General features: G+C 32.5%; 1 protein-coding gene across 4 annotated transcripts in view; it reads left to right on the top strand.

Moving 5' to 3' along the window:
* The window catches only part of sprt (PDZ domain-containing protein sprite), a 178,643-nt gene that overhangs the window by 148,210 nt on the left and 12,797 nt on the right, over positions 1-17,636 (top strand). For 2 of the 4 annotated variants that reach the window (XM_076409730.1, XM_076409731.1), the window contains exons 4-7: positions 6,700-6,913; positions 6,981-7,146; positions 7,209-7,361; positions 12,874-13,026. In XM_076409730.1, coding sequence (XP_076265845.1) covers positions 6,700-6,913; positions 6,981-7,146; positions 7,209-7,361; positions 12,874-13,026 — 686 coding nt within the window. Of the gene's footprint in view, positions 1-6,699; positions 6,914-6,971; positions 7,147-7,208; positions 7,362-12,873; positions 13,027-17,636 lie in introns of all 4 variants that reach the window. The other 2 variants (XM_076409728.1, XM_076409729.1) reach the window with 1 other exon arrangement.

Raw genomic sequence — 17,636 nt, 5'->3', positions numbered from 1 at the left:
CAATTGTTATTCACGCTAGCCTTTTCCGACGTATAGTCCTTTGTTTATACGTCGCATTGTTTTATAATTCCTTCTGCGATTATTCGGACAATTACATAGTGTCAAGGACACCATTTATATAAATATCTCGTTCTATACCCGACGATATTTCACGCCATTGCATAACACTCACACATACTACAAACAATACAGAAAAATCCGTTTGCTTTCTACACAGTTGACATAATTACGCAGTCGCAGAAAGAAAAGTAGAATTACCGACGGCTTAACGAATTAGTTATGCACCCCTTTTATTTTTCCGCGTTTGACATCGAAATGTCCGTGACAACTAAATGTAGGTACGTGGACCGGCAAATCTTTTCAAACGCATGAACCGCGTCTTTTATTATAATCCGAAACAGGTTTGGGGTGATATTTTTTTGTTAATTCGGAGGGGCGATACAGTGAACCGTCCTGTAATCCGATAGGATGTTAATGTATTCTAGATGGGCGAGAAGCACAAAGCAAATCAAAATACTTCATTATAATTATATTTACGATTAAATGGTATTCTATTGTTGCGACCAACTACAATGTAGCAACTGTAGATAGCCAAAAAATAAACAAGAGTGATTTACTATCATAATTTGTATTAGTAATTGCTCAGAGGAATATTGATTTAATTGATCCTATTAGCGATTAAAATTCCATCAGAGAAACACATTGCTGAGTAAGTCGCACTTATATATGTTAATGTTAATGTTTAATTATCTTATTGTGTCTGGAAAAACTGCGTAAAATTGTCTATATGAATATGAAAATTCGAGCACTCAGCAGCTAAATATAGCTAGCAATATTATAAAAAAGAAAACCACTAGCATAATAGGCTAGATGACTGTAATAAAGGAACACAAAAATATTGTTTTATAATAATAACATATTATAGAGAGATTATTCAAAGTATATTTATTGTAATATCAATAGTGTTGTTATTAAAGTTTTGCCAAAAATAAAAATACAAAATTTCAAAATTCACGTCACTTACCGTTTCCAAACTACGATATCCGCATCCAAACATTTGAACTTTTTAGCGAGCTTCGATTTTATTTGGATTATTTATCTAACAGAATGTCCTTTTGCTGTTGCAATAGTCGCGGGTTCAAATTTTGCTGCGGCATGATCGTAAATGTATGTTTGTGATTGTTCTTAGGCAAGAGTGCAAAATCCGACAAGGAAAATGATCCCCGTCACGCCAATAACCAGGCTGGGTAAGACCGAATGTCTTCTGGGATAAGTTGGTCACTCGCCAGTCGGTAGGCTTAAATCCGAAGACCGTGGTTCGGAGCCCACGTTAAACTGCAGATCCAGTCCAGATAAACCCTCGTTGCTAAAAAGGAGACTTTAAAATATATATAAAAAATATTTTGTAACCAGCGATAGGAAAAGAAAAATATTAAAATTGTACTGGAGTTTATCAAGGTAAATAACCTACATTTTTTGTATAATCGATTTATTCGATAGTGACTGTACTATGTGACCGTAACTGAAATAATAATTTTAAAGAGTACTACAACTCTCGCATAATTGAGTGAATATTCCAGACACACTAACCATAAAATATGTTAGAATATTAAAGAACATTAAGTAAAAATTCTATCAGTATAGCACTAGGGAAAAAAATTAAAATGCAGGTAATAAATCGAAAGTGTACCTAATAATAGTACAATCGTCACTTGGGAATAGTGAACAAATTATTATTGAAATCAAGTGCCCTATATTAGCTAAGATAAATCAAAACTGTATCGATGGCAAACCGGCTGAAAAAATTTATAATAATAATTTGAAGACACAGATGCGAATAAATTTAACAGAGCTATTAAAATATTTATGCTACATAGTCGATAATAACTACAATTCAAAATACGGTTTAAATTACCTACATGTAATGATGGATGTTTGATTTTCTAAAATGTTTAACAGCTCTGTAGAACTGAAAAGTTGTATCTAGTGTTGTATTAAATTACCTTGTAATATTTGCATGTACAATCTTATATGAATGTGCAACTACTATACTTCAACAATACAGCAATTATTTTACAAAATCTGTATTTAGACATGCGTTAACATGTTCTTTTACTTTACTTAATTTCATTGACATTTGGGTTCATATGTTTATATATTTTTCTTTGTATTTTGAAAATATATAATTCAGTGTTGAACGCCATTGAATATTCAGTGAGTTCGGTTAGAAGCCCATTTTCTTCTGTATAGTTGGCATTAGAATCTTGTAGAAACATATACCGGTCATAGTATATTAAATATATTTATTAATAATTATTAAATTATTAATAAACTAAGTAACTGAAAAAATAACATTATTGGGGACAAAGTAAACAAACCAAATGAGGCTTAACTGCAAATGTGATCAACAGCGCTATTTACTTTGATATTATCTTAATTGCATATCAGATATAATTAAAGGTAGTAAGTATTCACATCTTGTTGCTGTTAAACATTTATAGATGTTCAAACTATATTGGGTGGTTCTCTACTTATAAGATTTAGTTATGTTTTTCTGCCTTTGAACGAAAATATAGAACTTATTTAGAGTTTTTGTCGATATATATTAGATTTGAGGCTCTCACAGCATCGATGCATATTAGAATGTCGAATTATAAAATAAAATTATGAAAATAATGTATACATAAGGCAACCGCATTGCATATACCTAAGCAAACTGTAATCACTAAATTGACAGTATCTATATAGTTAAAGTGTCTATAAGTTAGGTCTTGATAAGGGTATAGAACCATGACACCTAACGAAGCTACACAACCACAAAGCAAGATACACTTATATTCTTCCAAAAAATACAGGATTATCATTATATATTCTAGATGGTGCTTTTACGATGGTGAAGATATTAAAGATCCAGAAGAGATTTTTTCAATCATAGTTTCATTATTTCGGGAACAAAAATTACCACCGTTTTGTTTTGTTATAACCGTTGAAGGAGTGGTTATAAAATGAACAAGTGTTGATTGCTCAATGTTCATGTCAAGCAAAGTCTAGGTAGAGGGTACTGATAAGAAGTTTGATTAATATTTGTTCTATTCCATACAGATGAATTTTACAAAAAAAATATATACCTTTCACAACTTTTTAGAAATTCCACAATTCTTGTAGCTGAACTGGATAGAAATTAGTTTCTATTTTAACTGAATGAAGAATGTAAGATTTATTTGCTATTTTTGAGGTAAAATTTTCAGAAGTTTGAAAAAATCAAATTCAAAAAACGTTTTCGCAGAAAATAAAACTTTATTGTTACAGACAAGAGTAACCTGGCAATCATCCTTTTTACATCTCGTTCGGATTCTAAATTTTAAAATTTTAGTCCGATTTAAATCTGCATCGGTACGAATTTCTATTCGTCTAAATTGCAATGAAACATAATTTCTTGAATTTACTTAGAGTAAGAATGTAAGATTTATATAAGAATTATTGAATAATGTAAGATTTATTTGTTATTTTTGAGGTAAAATTTTCAGAAGGTTGAAAAAATCAAATTCAAAAAACGTTTTCACAGAAAATAAAACTTTAGTGTTACAGACAAGAGTAACCTGGCAATCATCCTTTTTTACATCTCGTTCAGATTCTAAATTTTTAAAATTTTAATCCGATTTAAGTCTGCATCGGTACGAATTTCTATTCGTCTAAATTGCAATGAAAACGTGGAGTATTTAGTAAATGGTTGTAGATTTAAAATGTAATTACAAGTTAGATCTCAAATTTGAATGAAAGATCATATTCAGTAAATAATAAAAATTATCCAGTAAACGAAGTTGTAGTTTGGAATATAGTAATCAGTTTAGGATAAAAAACTATTGGATATATCGTATTTCCTTTAAAATTAAGCTGGCGTAACGCAAGTGTTACAAGACGACGTAATATGGGGCATCGACGATGACTCGCAACACTTTATTCTGGAATATCTGAAGGATATCTATGTTAGATTTGCTAGTAGTACCCCGCAGTTCAATACTATATGATCAAATGGGCCTAACTATTGACTCATACAGCAAAACTTTATTATCCAAGGATAACATAAATGTACGTCCTATTAGCCAATATATTTGGCTTAGTTAGTTTCATTTATTTAGCCCAAGCTGTTTGCGTTTTGTCACTATATATTTTTCACATGTTAAGCGTCGATCAAAATGCATTCCCAGATATTTAACGTTGTCTGCTTGCAGGAGTATATAATTATTCATTTTTACTGGCGGACAAGTTCTTGTACAAAGGCTGAATATCACATGGCTAGATTTTGTCTTATTTGCTTTGATAGGCCATGTAATCAACCACAATTCGACTTTGTTTAGATGGAGTTGTAGGTTTCTTGTGGCTGATATTGAATCCTTATGTGATGATAAGACCGCTATATCATCGACATATGTTGCAACAGTTGTGTTTCTTGAACTTGGTAGGTCAGCTATATACAAAAGATATAATGGCCCAAGGACACCGCCCTGCTGAACACCTGAATATAATTGATATAGATCAGTGTATTCGTCATTGTATTTCAGAACAAATTGCCTGTCTGTGAGGTATGACTTCAGTAGTTGATTAGTGCATGTAGGGCAAAAGCTTTTTCAATTTAACTTGCCGTCCAGTATGCCTTGTCGAAAGTTTGAGGTATATCGAGAAAGGTAGCCGAACAATATTTTTTATCATTTAAGTTTTTGTTAATTTGGTTGACTAATCTGTGTATTTTTTCGGTTGTTCCGTGTTTATTACGGAGACCAAACTGATGATCTGGAATAATAGTTCTCTATTTTGTGATCCTTTGTGTCTCTTAATGTACAGTTTTTCAAAAACCTTGAAGATTACACGTAACAGGCTCATAGGGGGAGACGTTTTTCTGATTGATTTTTTCCCTGATTTAAGAATCATAATGATTTTAGCCGCTTTCCAAGTGCCTGGAAAGTCATTAAGTCTTAACATAGCATTAAATATAAACATTATTAATATGATGCATTTTTCTCAGAGCTGTTTTAATATTCTTTATCATTGCTAGCCCAGGTATTTTTATCAATTTTCAGGGGTGGATTATGTTGTTGAGGTTTTTTGATTTATTTTGTAACTTTCCAGAGAGACTATTCCGTTGCATCATTTGTAATTAAGTTTTCTAAATATTTTTGAGTTCCTTGATTTTTTTCGTTATTTATTTTTTTCATTCAGCTGGTTTGTTGCGTTATTGAATTTTTTCTTGTTTTCTTTTGTTCTAGTTTGTTGGCAGGTTTTTCGCAGTTTTCTCTTTTCAGCAATTTTGTGTTTTCAGTTGCATACCATGCGGCCTCTTGTATATTTTTTGTCATATTTATTGCTGCTGTTTCTGTATCTATTTCAGTTTTGAAGGGTAAATCTAGCGATATTAAACTGTCTAGTTTATCTCTAAATTATGACCGGTATTATGTGGTATATAAGGTGGTTTTGTTATGTTGACAATATTTGAGTTATAATAATTGGTGAGGTCTATGGTATCGGGAATTTTATTGCTATCTGACGGCCAATATGTGGGCCACTAGTAGATATATACCGTGGATTATCTGCCTTCATTGCTTTGACCAATTATCTGCTGCTTAGTATTATTAACCTAAAACACTACGTTGCATAATTTGCATTGTAGTCTCCTTCGGCAATGAATCTATTATCCAGCGTGTTAAAGAAACCGTGGTATTGTTCTGTCTTGTTGTTGTGTTTAGGTGGACAATAGATAGCACTCATTGTTAATGGGCCGTGTACTTATTCAATGGTTACACTGGTGACTTGTATATAATCCTCTCTGAATTTCTTTCTTTCGTAGTGTTTTATGTCTTCACGTATAATTATGGATATCACTCCATGTGCTTTATCATCTGGATATTTTGTTTGATATAGCTTGTATTTCGGAATCCGTAAATAATTTCTCTCAGTGAAATGTGTTTCAGATACCATTGTAATATCAATATTTTGCTCATATATGAACCTTTTAAGTTCGCTGGCATGTTGCTGCAGCAACTACCATTCCAGACGGCTATCTTTGCTGACTGTATTTGCTGTGATAACTATCAGTCATTAAGATAGCTTGCTAACGATAACGGTAAACTACAATTTAATAATCCCACGATATGTGCAGCACTATATGTTGGCCATGACTATTGTACTTCGGTCTCAATGTGGATGGCTCTTCTGGACTACCCCATGACTTTTTGCGCTTGGGTTTGTTATAATATATACTCTTTTCATCATGAATTGGAATAAGGCACGCAAAACTTTTTTTTGGCCTGGAAAATATTGAAACCGCGATATTGAAACGAGTAAGTTCTACAAGATATATTGCAAATTAATCAAAAACCTAGTGATTAAATCATGGGCATTAATATAACTGGTGTGTTTTAGTGAAGCATGTACACATAGTAGGGAATAATAAAAATTTGTATTTAATAATAATAACATAATTGCTTAAAATCTCATACAAATAACAAATACGCGTATTTCAGCTTTTCTTGGCAGAAGCAGATGTACAAATATATTTACGTTCACATTTCTCTCTTTTTTGGTCATAAATTTTCACTTTATTACCAGGTTTTAAGTATTTTAATTGGCAGACGAACTAATATCAGTGGCGTAGAGTGTAATATATTCGTAAGGGTTTTAACTACACTTATTTATTTTTTCCAGATGGCCAGTATAGAAGTGTCCCTTTCTAGCACCCCCAGGAGAAAGAAAATTAGTCCGATATCATTAAATTCATCGATCCGATCGATTCCCAAGGAATTGGCGACGAAAGAATTGGAAAATTTACGAAATGCCCTGAGAGATAAAGAGAATATAATTCAAAGTCTCAAAGGACAATTGACAGTGCCTGGATTGAGACTAAACGCCATACTTAATGGTAAATGAAGTAGTTGAAAATATTTCATAATACTCAGTGTATTTGTAATTATTTAAAGTATGTTTAGGTAATAATAATAATAACAACAACAATGGTACAAATAACAGAGAATTGACAGAAGTAGAGAAGAAACAAGCGGAGGATAGGTTAGTTCGTTTAAAGACTGATATTGATAACAAAAGATTAGCGATTAAGAATTTGAAAATGGCCCTAGAACGTCTTGATATCACCGAGTAAGTTAGCTTTGTCAGGTTGATAAATTAACTTTAATTTAATGGATCAATTGCTTTTCTAGTAATATAGATGTTCGGATTCAGCAGGCTGAATTAGAATATCAACTAGGACGGGAAGAACTTAATCTACTAACATTATTAGAAGAAACTAGAGCTCTTCAACTGTGTATAGAAGAATCTAATAGAAATTCTGTGGAAGCTAATACGTTATACAGGTAAATATTAATTGATTATATTACTCTTACCAGTCATTAGATGTGTTAGTCGTGTAGTAAATTTCTATTCGAATTTTTGTTCTAATTTTCGTCTGAATTTAATTGCTTTTGGATGCTTATTTTTGTTTTTTTAAATCTCCTAGAACGTCAATAATCTGCCCGTGGGCAATAAGTATTATTATATGATTTCAGTTATATAATATAACTATTCTGGCATGTAGAAGATCGCTTCAGTAAGTGATTTATTGAACAACTTATAATCTAAATCTTTTTTCTTCTAAATACTATTCTAACATATTTTAAAGTCTATCCTAACTTTTTTCTAAAAACTATTCTAGCTTATTCTAGAGATTATTAAATCTCACTTTTTAATAATAAAATATAAATCTCATACTTTGCTCTCAGCGCGCATACTTAACTGTTTGGCGAGAGCATTGGGATGCAATAATAGTCTTTCAGAGTACTTCACACTAACATTCCGAATCACACTCATTATGGGTACTATGAGGATATCGCGCTGAATCAGTTTGTTGGACACGTAATATGGGGCATCGACAATGACTCGCAAAATATTTATTAGTGCTACCCCACAGTTTAATATCATAGGTCCAAATCGGCCTAAGTATTGACTTATACAGCGAAACCTTGTTATCTAATGATAATTTATATTTACGCCCTACGAGCCAGTACATTTGGTTTAGTTTAACCTCAAGATGTTTGCGTTTTGTCACTATATGTTTTTTTCCATGTTAAACGTCGATCCAGATATTTAATGTTGTCTGCTTGGGGAAGCTCATGATTATTCAATTTTACTGGGGCACATGTTTTTCTACAAAGGGTTAATGTCACATGGGTAGATTTTGTCTCATTTGCTTTGATACGCCACATTTTTAACCACAATTATATTTTGTTAAGATGAAGTTGGAGGTTTCTTGTGACTGATATTGGATCGTCGTGTAATGATAAAACCGCTGTATCGTCAGCAATGTTGCAACAGTAATGTTTCTTGAGGTCGTTAGGTCAGCTGTAGACAGTAGATACAAAAATGGGCCAAGAACACTACCCTGCAGAACACCGGAATATTTTGGCTGTAGGTCAGTGTATTCGTCACCCTGTTTCACAATAAAATGTCTGTCTGTGACGTATTTCAGCAGTTGAATGTACATATGGGGCAAAACCTTTTTTCAATTTAACATACAGTCCTGTGTGCCACAGCTTGTGGAAGGCCTGAGAAATATCGAGAAATGCAGCGGAGCAATATTTTTTATCATTTAAGTTTTTGTTAATTTGGTTGACTAATCTATGTATTTGTTTTATTGTTCTGTGTTTATTACGGAAACCATACTGATGGCCTGGAATAATTATTCTCTCCTCTCCTCTGATTATTTTGAGTCTCTTAATGTATACTTTTTCGAACAGTTTAGAGATCACAGGTAACAGGCTTATAGGACGATAAGAGGAGACGTCTTCTGATTTTTTCGCAGGTTTAAGAATCATAGTGATTTGAGCCACTTTCCAAGTGATAGGAAAGTAATTAAGTCTTTAGCAAGGCATTAAATATGAAGGTTATTAATTTGATGCACTTTCCTGACAGCTCTTTTAAGGTTCTTCTAGTTATTAAGTCAAAACAAGTAGCTTTTTTAGAATTGATTTCTTTATGTGTTGTTTTACTTGTTTAACAGTTGTTTTCTCATGTGGCAGATCCATTTGAAACGGAGTGTTAAGAAAGTTAATTACGTTATTTTCTTCTGTTCTGGATATTTCCACTTCATCTTTATCATTCCTAGCCCAGGTATTGTTATCAAATTTAAGAAGTGGATTATGTTGTTGAGTTTTTTTTATATTTTCTGTAATCTCTCTACAAATAATAATATTGGTATATTACACAATACAAATTAAATTGTATATATAAATATTTCTAATTAGTTAGGTTGAAGTTGAATTGAGTCTTGAAAAATTTTGTCGTTTTCTTCCTTATAAATAACGTCAATTATAAATAAGTTATAATAAGTTACAAACGAATTTTTTAGCTCTTTGCCTTTTTTTTAGCAAAACGTAATGTTTATTTTTATTTGCATATTAAATTTAACCGAATCTATATATTAGTCAATCTTATAGTCTTGGATGGATCAACTTATTGAAACTTTAATAAGTTGATGTATACAATCCTTAGGGTATCATTTCTCCTTTAGAGCTTTTAGGCTGTTTATTAACCATATTTTTGATTACAAAGGTAAAATATTAAACATGTCAAAAATATGTCAACTTCATAATTATAGTCTCTATTTCTTAATTTTCAGTTTTTCAAAAACCAATGAACAAATCTAATATAGAATTTTATCAAATCCACATGTGACCCATATTATTGGTCGTATTTATCAAGCCTGATATTTAATATTTTCTTGCAAAACAATTTCATACACTAACATTTTCGAAGCAGACGACGCCAATTTTAACTGAACATTTTTAAATATATAAATATTCTTAATCGACGTAAAATTAGAAAAACAAAAAGAGACAACAGTACTTTTATTTCACAATGTATCTCTCCAGCATAAATATCATATAATTAATTTAAATTTAAATTTATTACCTTGTAAATATTTTCTAATTTGACATAATTTGACTATCAACTGTTTATAAGATGTCAAGAATACTATATTAATGTTGTTCATATATATTAACTGTATATTTAACAATAAACACCTACGGATTACCAAAAAAACCTTGCGCCTCGTTACTTAAAACCTTAATGCTAAACAATAGAATTGCCTCCATATACTCATATTTCATTCGAAATATTTTACAAATTATTTACATAAAAATTATATATATTATTTTGTATTCACTTGTCATAAAATATTTTTAAAATCTTTGCTATAACATCTGATCCTAAATCAATGAATAATTTAGGTTTAGCTGCGGAATTTGAAGTTAATGGCACTAAATTAGGAGTTAATATCGAGTCTTATCAGATATAAAATATACGTAAAACTTTGATTCGTTATTGTGAAAGGATAATAAAAAGGTCATGATGATATTAAGTAGTCCTTCCCATTAAATAAATACAACAAAATTCTTTATTATATTATTTTTGTTTGAGACCATTTTCCAATATATTCATCACGAACGATGTCTTTGTAAATACATTTCTTAGTTATACACATATTATATATATATATATATATATATATATATATATATATATATATATATATATATATATATATAGAGAGTTTATAGAGTTATATTATTTTTTTCTTTTTTATTTTTCTTCTTTTTTCCTTCTTTTTTTTTTTCATTCATTTTTTCATTATTTTTTCAAGCCAGACTTATACCGTTATGGTGATTTTGTAGATATAATAAAATGGTAGTCGGACAAGCTAAGGTTTGGATGATAAGGTGAGTGTTCTCATCCAATATGTCTCAATTTTTGTCGACTAACTAATCGTATGTTATCTATTGTTGCAGTGATGCTAGACAATGATTTTTATTTTTGCCTAGTTCAGTCGCGTTAGTTTTGACAACAGAGGGTCTAATTAATGGTTCAGCCAGGTTCATATAGGACATGATAGACATTTTCTTTCCAATCCCTCCAAAGTACTTAGCATCAATTTACTTGAAATGTCTTTAATGTTTTTCAACAATTTGTGAAGATTTTTCATGCCTGGACCACGATCTTTTTCTTTCCGTGTGAATGTTAAATCAAACTTGGTAAACGACCCAAGAAAAAATCCTGATTATTTGGTCCGAATACTGGGGTTCCTTTCCAAAAAATATGGTATCATTTTTTTACAACTTCAAAGCGTCTTGCAAATGTGATTATTAAGGGTAATATCACAATAAAGTACTGAAGAATATAGTTGATATACAAAAGTTGTATTTGATTGTTGGTTCGATCTGGTCTAATTTGATTACAATATTCTATACTTTGCAATCAACATTATTTTATTTATGTGTGAAATGGGTATGACGAAGATGTACAATCTTCATAAACTTTGCTAAGTTCAATTTTTATCTCATTTATTTCTTGCGTTACTTACAGGTTAATTGTAAAGTCCCCAGCCTGACAAATATATTACACTACTATAAATTAATCCATATATTTTTTAGTTAGTCCTAACCCTCAAAAGATGCGTGTATAAATTTGGCAGCTGTCGAATCATTAGTTTGTGAATTATAGCATTTTGAATTAAGCAGTTTTTGTTATTGTGAAAAAAAATGGATATAAAGGAATTTTGCGTGTTGATAAAATATTGCTTTTTGAAGGGAAAATAAAGTTGAAGCAAAAACTTGTCTTGGTGTCGAGTTTCCGGATACTGCTCCAGGAAAATCAAGTATCAAGGATTGGTATGCTAAGCTTAGACGTGTTGAATTGAGCACCGAAGACGGTAAACCCAGTGGACACCCAAAAGAGGTTGTTACCGACGAAAACATTTAAAAAATCCACAAAATGATTTTGAATGACCGTAAATTAAAATTGAATGTAATAGCAGACACTTGAAAGATATCAACTGAACGTGTACATCCTATCATTCACGAATATTTGGGTATGAAAAAGCTCTGTGCAAAGTGGATGCCGCGCGAGCTTACTTTTGGCCAAAAACAATGACGAGTTGATGATTCGGAGCGGTATTTGAAGATGATCAAGCATAATAAACCCGAATTTTTGCGTCGATATGTGACAACGTATGAACCATGGCTCCATCATTTCACTCCGAAGTCCAATCGACAGTCATCCGAGTAGACTGCAAACGATGAACCCGTTCCAAAGCGTGGGAAAACGCAACAGTCGGCTGGCAAGGTTATGACGTCTATATTTTGGGATGCGCATGAAATAATTTTCATTGACTACCTTGAGAAAGGAAAGACCATCAACAACGACTATTATGTAGCGTTATTGGACCGTTTGAAGGACGAAATCGTCGAAAAACAGTCGCATTTGAAGAAAAGAAAAGTGCTGCTTCACCAAGACAATGTACCGTGTCACAAGTCAGTGAAAACCTTAGCAAAAATCCATGAATTGGGCTTCAAATTGCTTCCTCATCCACCGTATTCTCCAGATCTGGCCCCCCAGCGACTATTTCCTGTTCTCAGATCTCAAGAGAATGCTATGAAAAGGTGATCGCCGAAACTGATGCCTATTTTGAAGCAAAGGACAAATCGTGCTACAAAAATGGTATCGAATAATTGGAGGGTCACTATAATCAGTGTGTCACCCTTGAAGGTAATTAGGCCAGGGACTTTTCAATTGACCTCTTAACACTTTGAGGAACTTCTTGGTTAATAGATAGTCACTCATACAATAAATAGAAGTTCGCCTTTAATGGCATCTAGTGTAAATCTACTGGACTTTTACAGTGAGAGATTCAATTTGTTAAAGTCATGCATTGAAAAAACAATGTATTTCACTTTACCAGACCATGTAATTTAAAATATAGTAAACCAAATTCAAGGTATTTTGTTACCAATTTACTTACCAATATATGATATGACTATTGATATGTTTCAGTTGTGTGGAGGGCGGCGAATATGTGATAATACAAGCAATCAAACTGGAATACGACCCGAAGAGTCCCAAGTTTGCTTTCGGTCCCAAAGAGAAAATACCCGGGCTTTGGATCGACTGGGCCTTGGAAGAAACGGGACTGCAGAAAGACGACAGGTAAAGTATATCGTTCGACCTAATCACATCCGAAAACAAAAAACAACAGTATTCTCTAACGCGAAAGAAAGCACCGGATGGTAGTACCATTCTTTTCTTTACTAATTTCTACCTACCTATTGTTGGGTAATCTTGGAATGTTTTCAACGGCATTTGCGTAAGTGATTTCAGACAGTGAGATAAATTAATTATTGTTCAGATAATGGCGCTAGTTTAGTTAATGGCCGGGAACAATGGCTTGTAAAATTCATGTGTTCGATGTTGGTGTGGGAATGTTACTTATACAAATAAAAGTAATACCTCATCCATCATTTGTAATCGTTGTTATTCTGTTATTCTAGCAATGTATTATTTATGAGATAGCGTCAGTTATTAAATAATAGTTTTTATACTAAAAGGCGAAAAATTTACTAGGATTCCGAATTAATTATGGAAAATTTTGAGAAATGTAACTCATGTAAAATAGTTATGAAAAAAGTAGGGTTTAAAAATTAAAACTTTTATTTTAAGGGAATAGGCCGTGACTGTTCTTATTCCAATATAAACGAAACCGTATGCCTAGATACCTAATTTATCACATCACACCACCTCACTTTCCGTCCAACACAATATAACATCTAAAGCCTTGTTAAAGGTGTACCGTTAAGTCTTACCTTTATATGATCTATTGCTTTATTACTATTATATTACTTTAGGGTAACTGATGTGGCTCGGTGAATGGAGGTAAAACGAAATGAAACTGTGGTGTTTACATTATGTGACCGTACTTATTGGCTGTATAAAAAAATCTGAAAAGTAAAATTAGATAAAACGGATGGCAGCGGTGTTACCTGGACGAGGCTTGGGCAGTCGTTGGTGGCACGTCTAAACCAAACGGTGGTTGAGCACTGAATGAATCGAAATAACCTTCAATAACATCCCAGATAAACCTCTCGGGGATGCCGCCAGCTATTCGTTATCGGGTTCTAGTTGGCGCTGCTGGCACCCTGCCCGTGTTCAACATCTGGGATTATATTTCTGGGTTTTTTGTAGACCGTTATTCAACGATGTAAAATTCGACATGCCTGAAGGTCGCTACAATGCTCCCCTGCCAGAATTTTACATACAATTACTCCAAGCAACAAAAATACAAAAATGTATGAAAAATATCAAATACAAAAAATATATATATACCAACCAAAATGTGCTGCATGAAAAGGGTTTTGAAAAACATGATAAATCGAAACAGTTGTGGTTGGTACAGTTGCGATCTGGTACGGCTGTTGATATATTCCGGTCCTACAGATACCGTTGCTTCATCGTCGCTTTGGCGCTTGAATATGGTGCATCGACGCTGTAGGAGGATCGATTCATCGACGACGTGGTAACTTATTTTCTTTGACGACGAGACGTTAGCAATTCTGGTACCTCGGCGAAGACATGATGAGTCTACGGTGACTGCAATCGGTACCTAACTTCTGGAGCTGCTCTGTGACTTATCCGTAGTCACATACGTTACGGCAATTCAGAAAAAACAAATAACGACGGTATCCGACCGAAGCTGCCCACAGCCTTTCAAATCAAAATGTCTGCCATTATGACGGAGACGGCGAGCGAAGGAAGACATTATGATTTAAACATAGCGCTGAAAGAAATGTTTAGCCGAGACGTTGATGATTAAGCACTGATGTAAAAATATCTATAAGTTCAAAAGATTGTCAAGGAAAATTTTGACAAAAAATTTAAAAAAATGAATTGGAAATAATGAAATGAATGGGAATAAAATGAAAAGGAATATTGAAGGTAAAATCGAAAACGAATCGAATTAAAAATATTGAAAATTTTGAAACAAAAAATATAACGACCACGTAAAATACACCATGTTGCACGTACCCTCCATTCACTAGTCCAAATTCAATTTTGCGAAAGATCACGTCGGGGTCACCAGTTTAGGGTAAATGATGTGGCTCGGTGAATGGAGGTAAAACGAAATGAAACTGTGGTGTTTAAATTATGTGACTGTTATTTATTGGCTACATAAAAAAATGTGAAAAATAAAATTAGATAAAACGGATGGCAGCGGTGTTACCTGGAGACGAGGCTTGGGCATTCTATGGTGGCACGTCTAAACCAAACGATGGTTGAGCACTGAATGAATCGAAATACCCTTCAATAACATCCCAAATAAACGTCTCGGGGTTGCCGCCAGCTATTCGTTATCGGGTTCTAGTTAGCGCTGCTGACACCCTGCCCGTGTTCAACATCTGGGATTATATTTCTGGGTATTTTGTAGACCATTATTCCACGATGTAATTTTTATCAGAAAAAATGTAATTTCTCGAAAAAATTTTGAATATCATTCGTTTCTTGAAAATATCACTTGATAAATAACGTCCTGTTCAGTCGAAAGTGTTTGTGGATGAAATTGGTCGTCGTAAACAGAAACGCGGCAAAATGCAATTAGTAATATGACAAGGCTTAGTTACATGTTGTAAAAACCAGACATAAACACTCAAATGGAAAATTCTACCCACCCGCTGCATTAACCAGACATGCCTCTTCCATTCGATGCCATACGGTCTATTCGAGAAGTATTTTATGAAGACAGGCGAAATTTAACCGACACTTGGATACAGTTAAGGTGACTGTCGTTATTTCGATCTCGAGTTTAAATGCTGGCCAACAATAAACGATAATACATATAAAATAAATATAATCTACATTAACATTTACCAATATTCATTATATAATTATTAGCGTTGGAACTTCTCGACTGACAAGAGTCGAAACAGTCGATGGTCAAAAAACTAGCGACTGAATATAGTAATTACTATTTCCAGTCAAATTCATGTATATGTTTTCTTTTGTAAATATAGCTCTCAACACTAACTACTATTTTCAGTCAAATACACGGTTAAACTGTTTTTTCAATTCGTGATGTCCGACGAAGATGTACGAACCCTTACCGATATAAATTGTGAGAGAGGAAAGGACGGAGATAATTGCTTGGGGCAGTTAATTTAATATGTGCTTATATTTTCCAACGGTAATATAAACGAAACGAAGATGTACATATTCCTTCACGTACTAACTTTAAAATAGAAAACGAGAACTTAATACTATTAACATACTATTAATTATTTCATTTTAAAAGAAGTGGAATTACTGTTATATTTGAATGTTCTGTGGCTCTGTAAAAATGAATGGAATTTTTTTATGGAATGGAATAATTCCCCACAAATGTTTTATCGTATTTTAATGTCAATTGCTATTTTTAAATAATATACTATAATAAATATAGACAATACAATAGAACTTAAACAAAACCTAAAATATAAAGATGTACAATAACCATAAATACTAAATAAAAAACATATACCTGATCATAGAAAAAAATCTAATCCATGACATAATTAAAAATGATCGCACTATAACTACTAGAAATGTTTTAAATGAAATAATTGGTTTTTATATTATTGAACGGATATATTTTTTAACAAAAATCGAGAAAGTTAGACCCAAACCAAAAAGTCAATAAAAAATTACCTCTTATCTATTTATCATTTTCAATTTTAATCTTTTTACACTATTACATTAACAATCTTAGCAACTGTCATTCCAAAATGCTGCTATATTAGCATACAATATATTGTTATTTACAAACAAACTACGAGTAAAACCATAAAACTATATATATAAATCTATGTAAGCATAAATTCGGTACATTTTTATCGAGGTCGCGGCTAGGACGACAGAACCAGAATGCTACAAATCAGTTGAATGAAACTAGTAAAAGTACAAGAATGGAAGTATAGTCGTTTTCAGTCGATAGTTACCAACGCTAATAATTATATTATCCATCTTCCATATTATAGTATATGCTTATATAAATATTCTTGATCTAGCTTGAGTTGTATATCAGTTACATTTGAGTTTTCAGTAAGTAGATGTGTAGGGGATGGACAAAATAATATGAACATCTGACATATACACAAACAACTACAATTTTTCACGAAATAGTATCGTAGAATATCTGAGTAATTTATAACGAAATGTCCTATTGTTATTCCAAAGTATCCGCCAATTGATTCAGTGATGTTGGGGATGAAAATCTACTCATCGCTCTGTGCTCTAAAACTCCCCATAATAGTTTCATTATGTTGAAATTTGACGATTGTGCTGACCAGTGAAGCCGTTTGATGATATTCTGATGCCCTCCAAACAAAAACGTTTTTTAATATTTGTTTTTTATGGATATTTACTCAAAAGTTAATTAGTACTATAGGAACCGTTCGGACCGATGTCCTCCTGCCACTTTTCTGGTATCATCTTATTTGCAGTCAACGTGATCATCTGGCCTCCACGAGCTTTTCCAGTCTCGATGCCATATTGATACACCTGATTTATCGCTCGTAATCCTTAGTTTTAAAATTGGTTCAATTTCGTATTTGCGGTATTTATTTTTTACATATTTAAGAACTGAGGGCACTTTTTTCTAAACATATGTTAATCCGAATCTACTTAAGAATTTAAAGGCTAGGTCTTTTAAGACAGGAATGTTTGTACCAATTACCAAATATTCTGATAATTTTTGTGTTTTCCAAGATATTTTTTTGAAGAAAGGTTGTTAT

This window comes from Rhynchophorus ferrugineus, unplaced genomic scaffold (assembly GCF_030347505.1).
Source record: "Rhynchophorus ferrugineus isolate W39M unplaced genomic scaffold, kcgeb_rfMv2 rfM7, whole genome shotgun sequence".
Taxonomy (NCBI): Eukaryota; Metazoa; Arthropoda; class Insecta; order Coleoptera; family Curculionidae; genus Rhynchophorus; species Rhynchophorus ferrugineus.
Note: the sequence above shows the minus strand (reverse complement) of the source record. Positions and strands in the feature narration are given on the sequence as shown.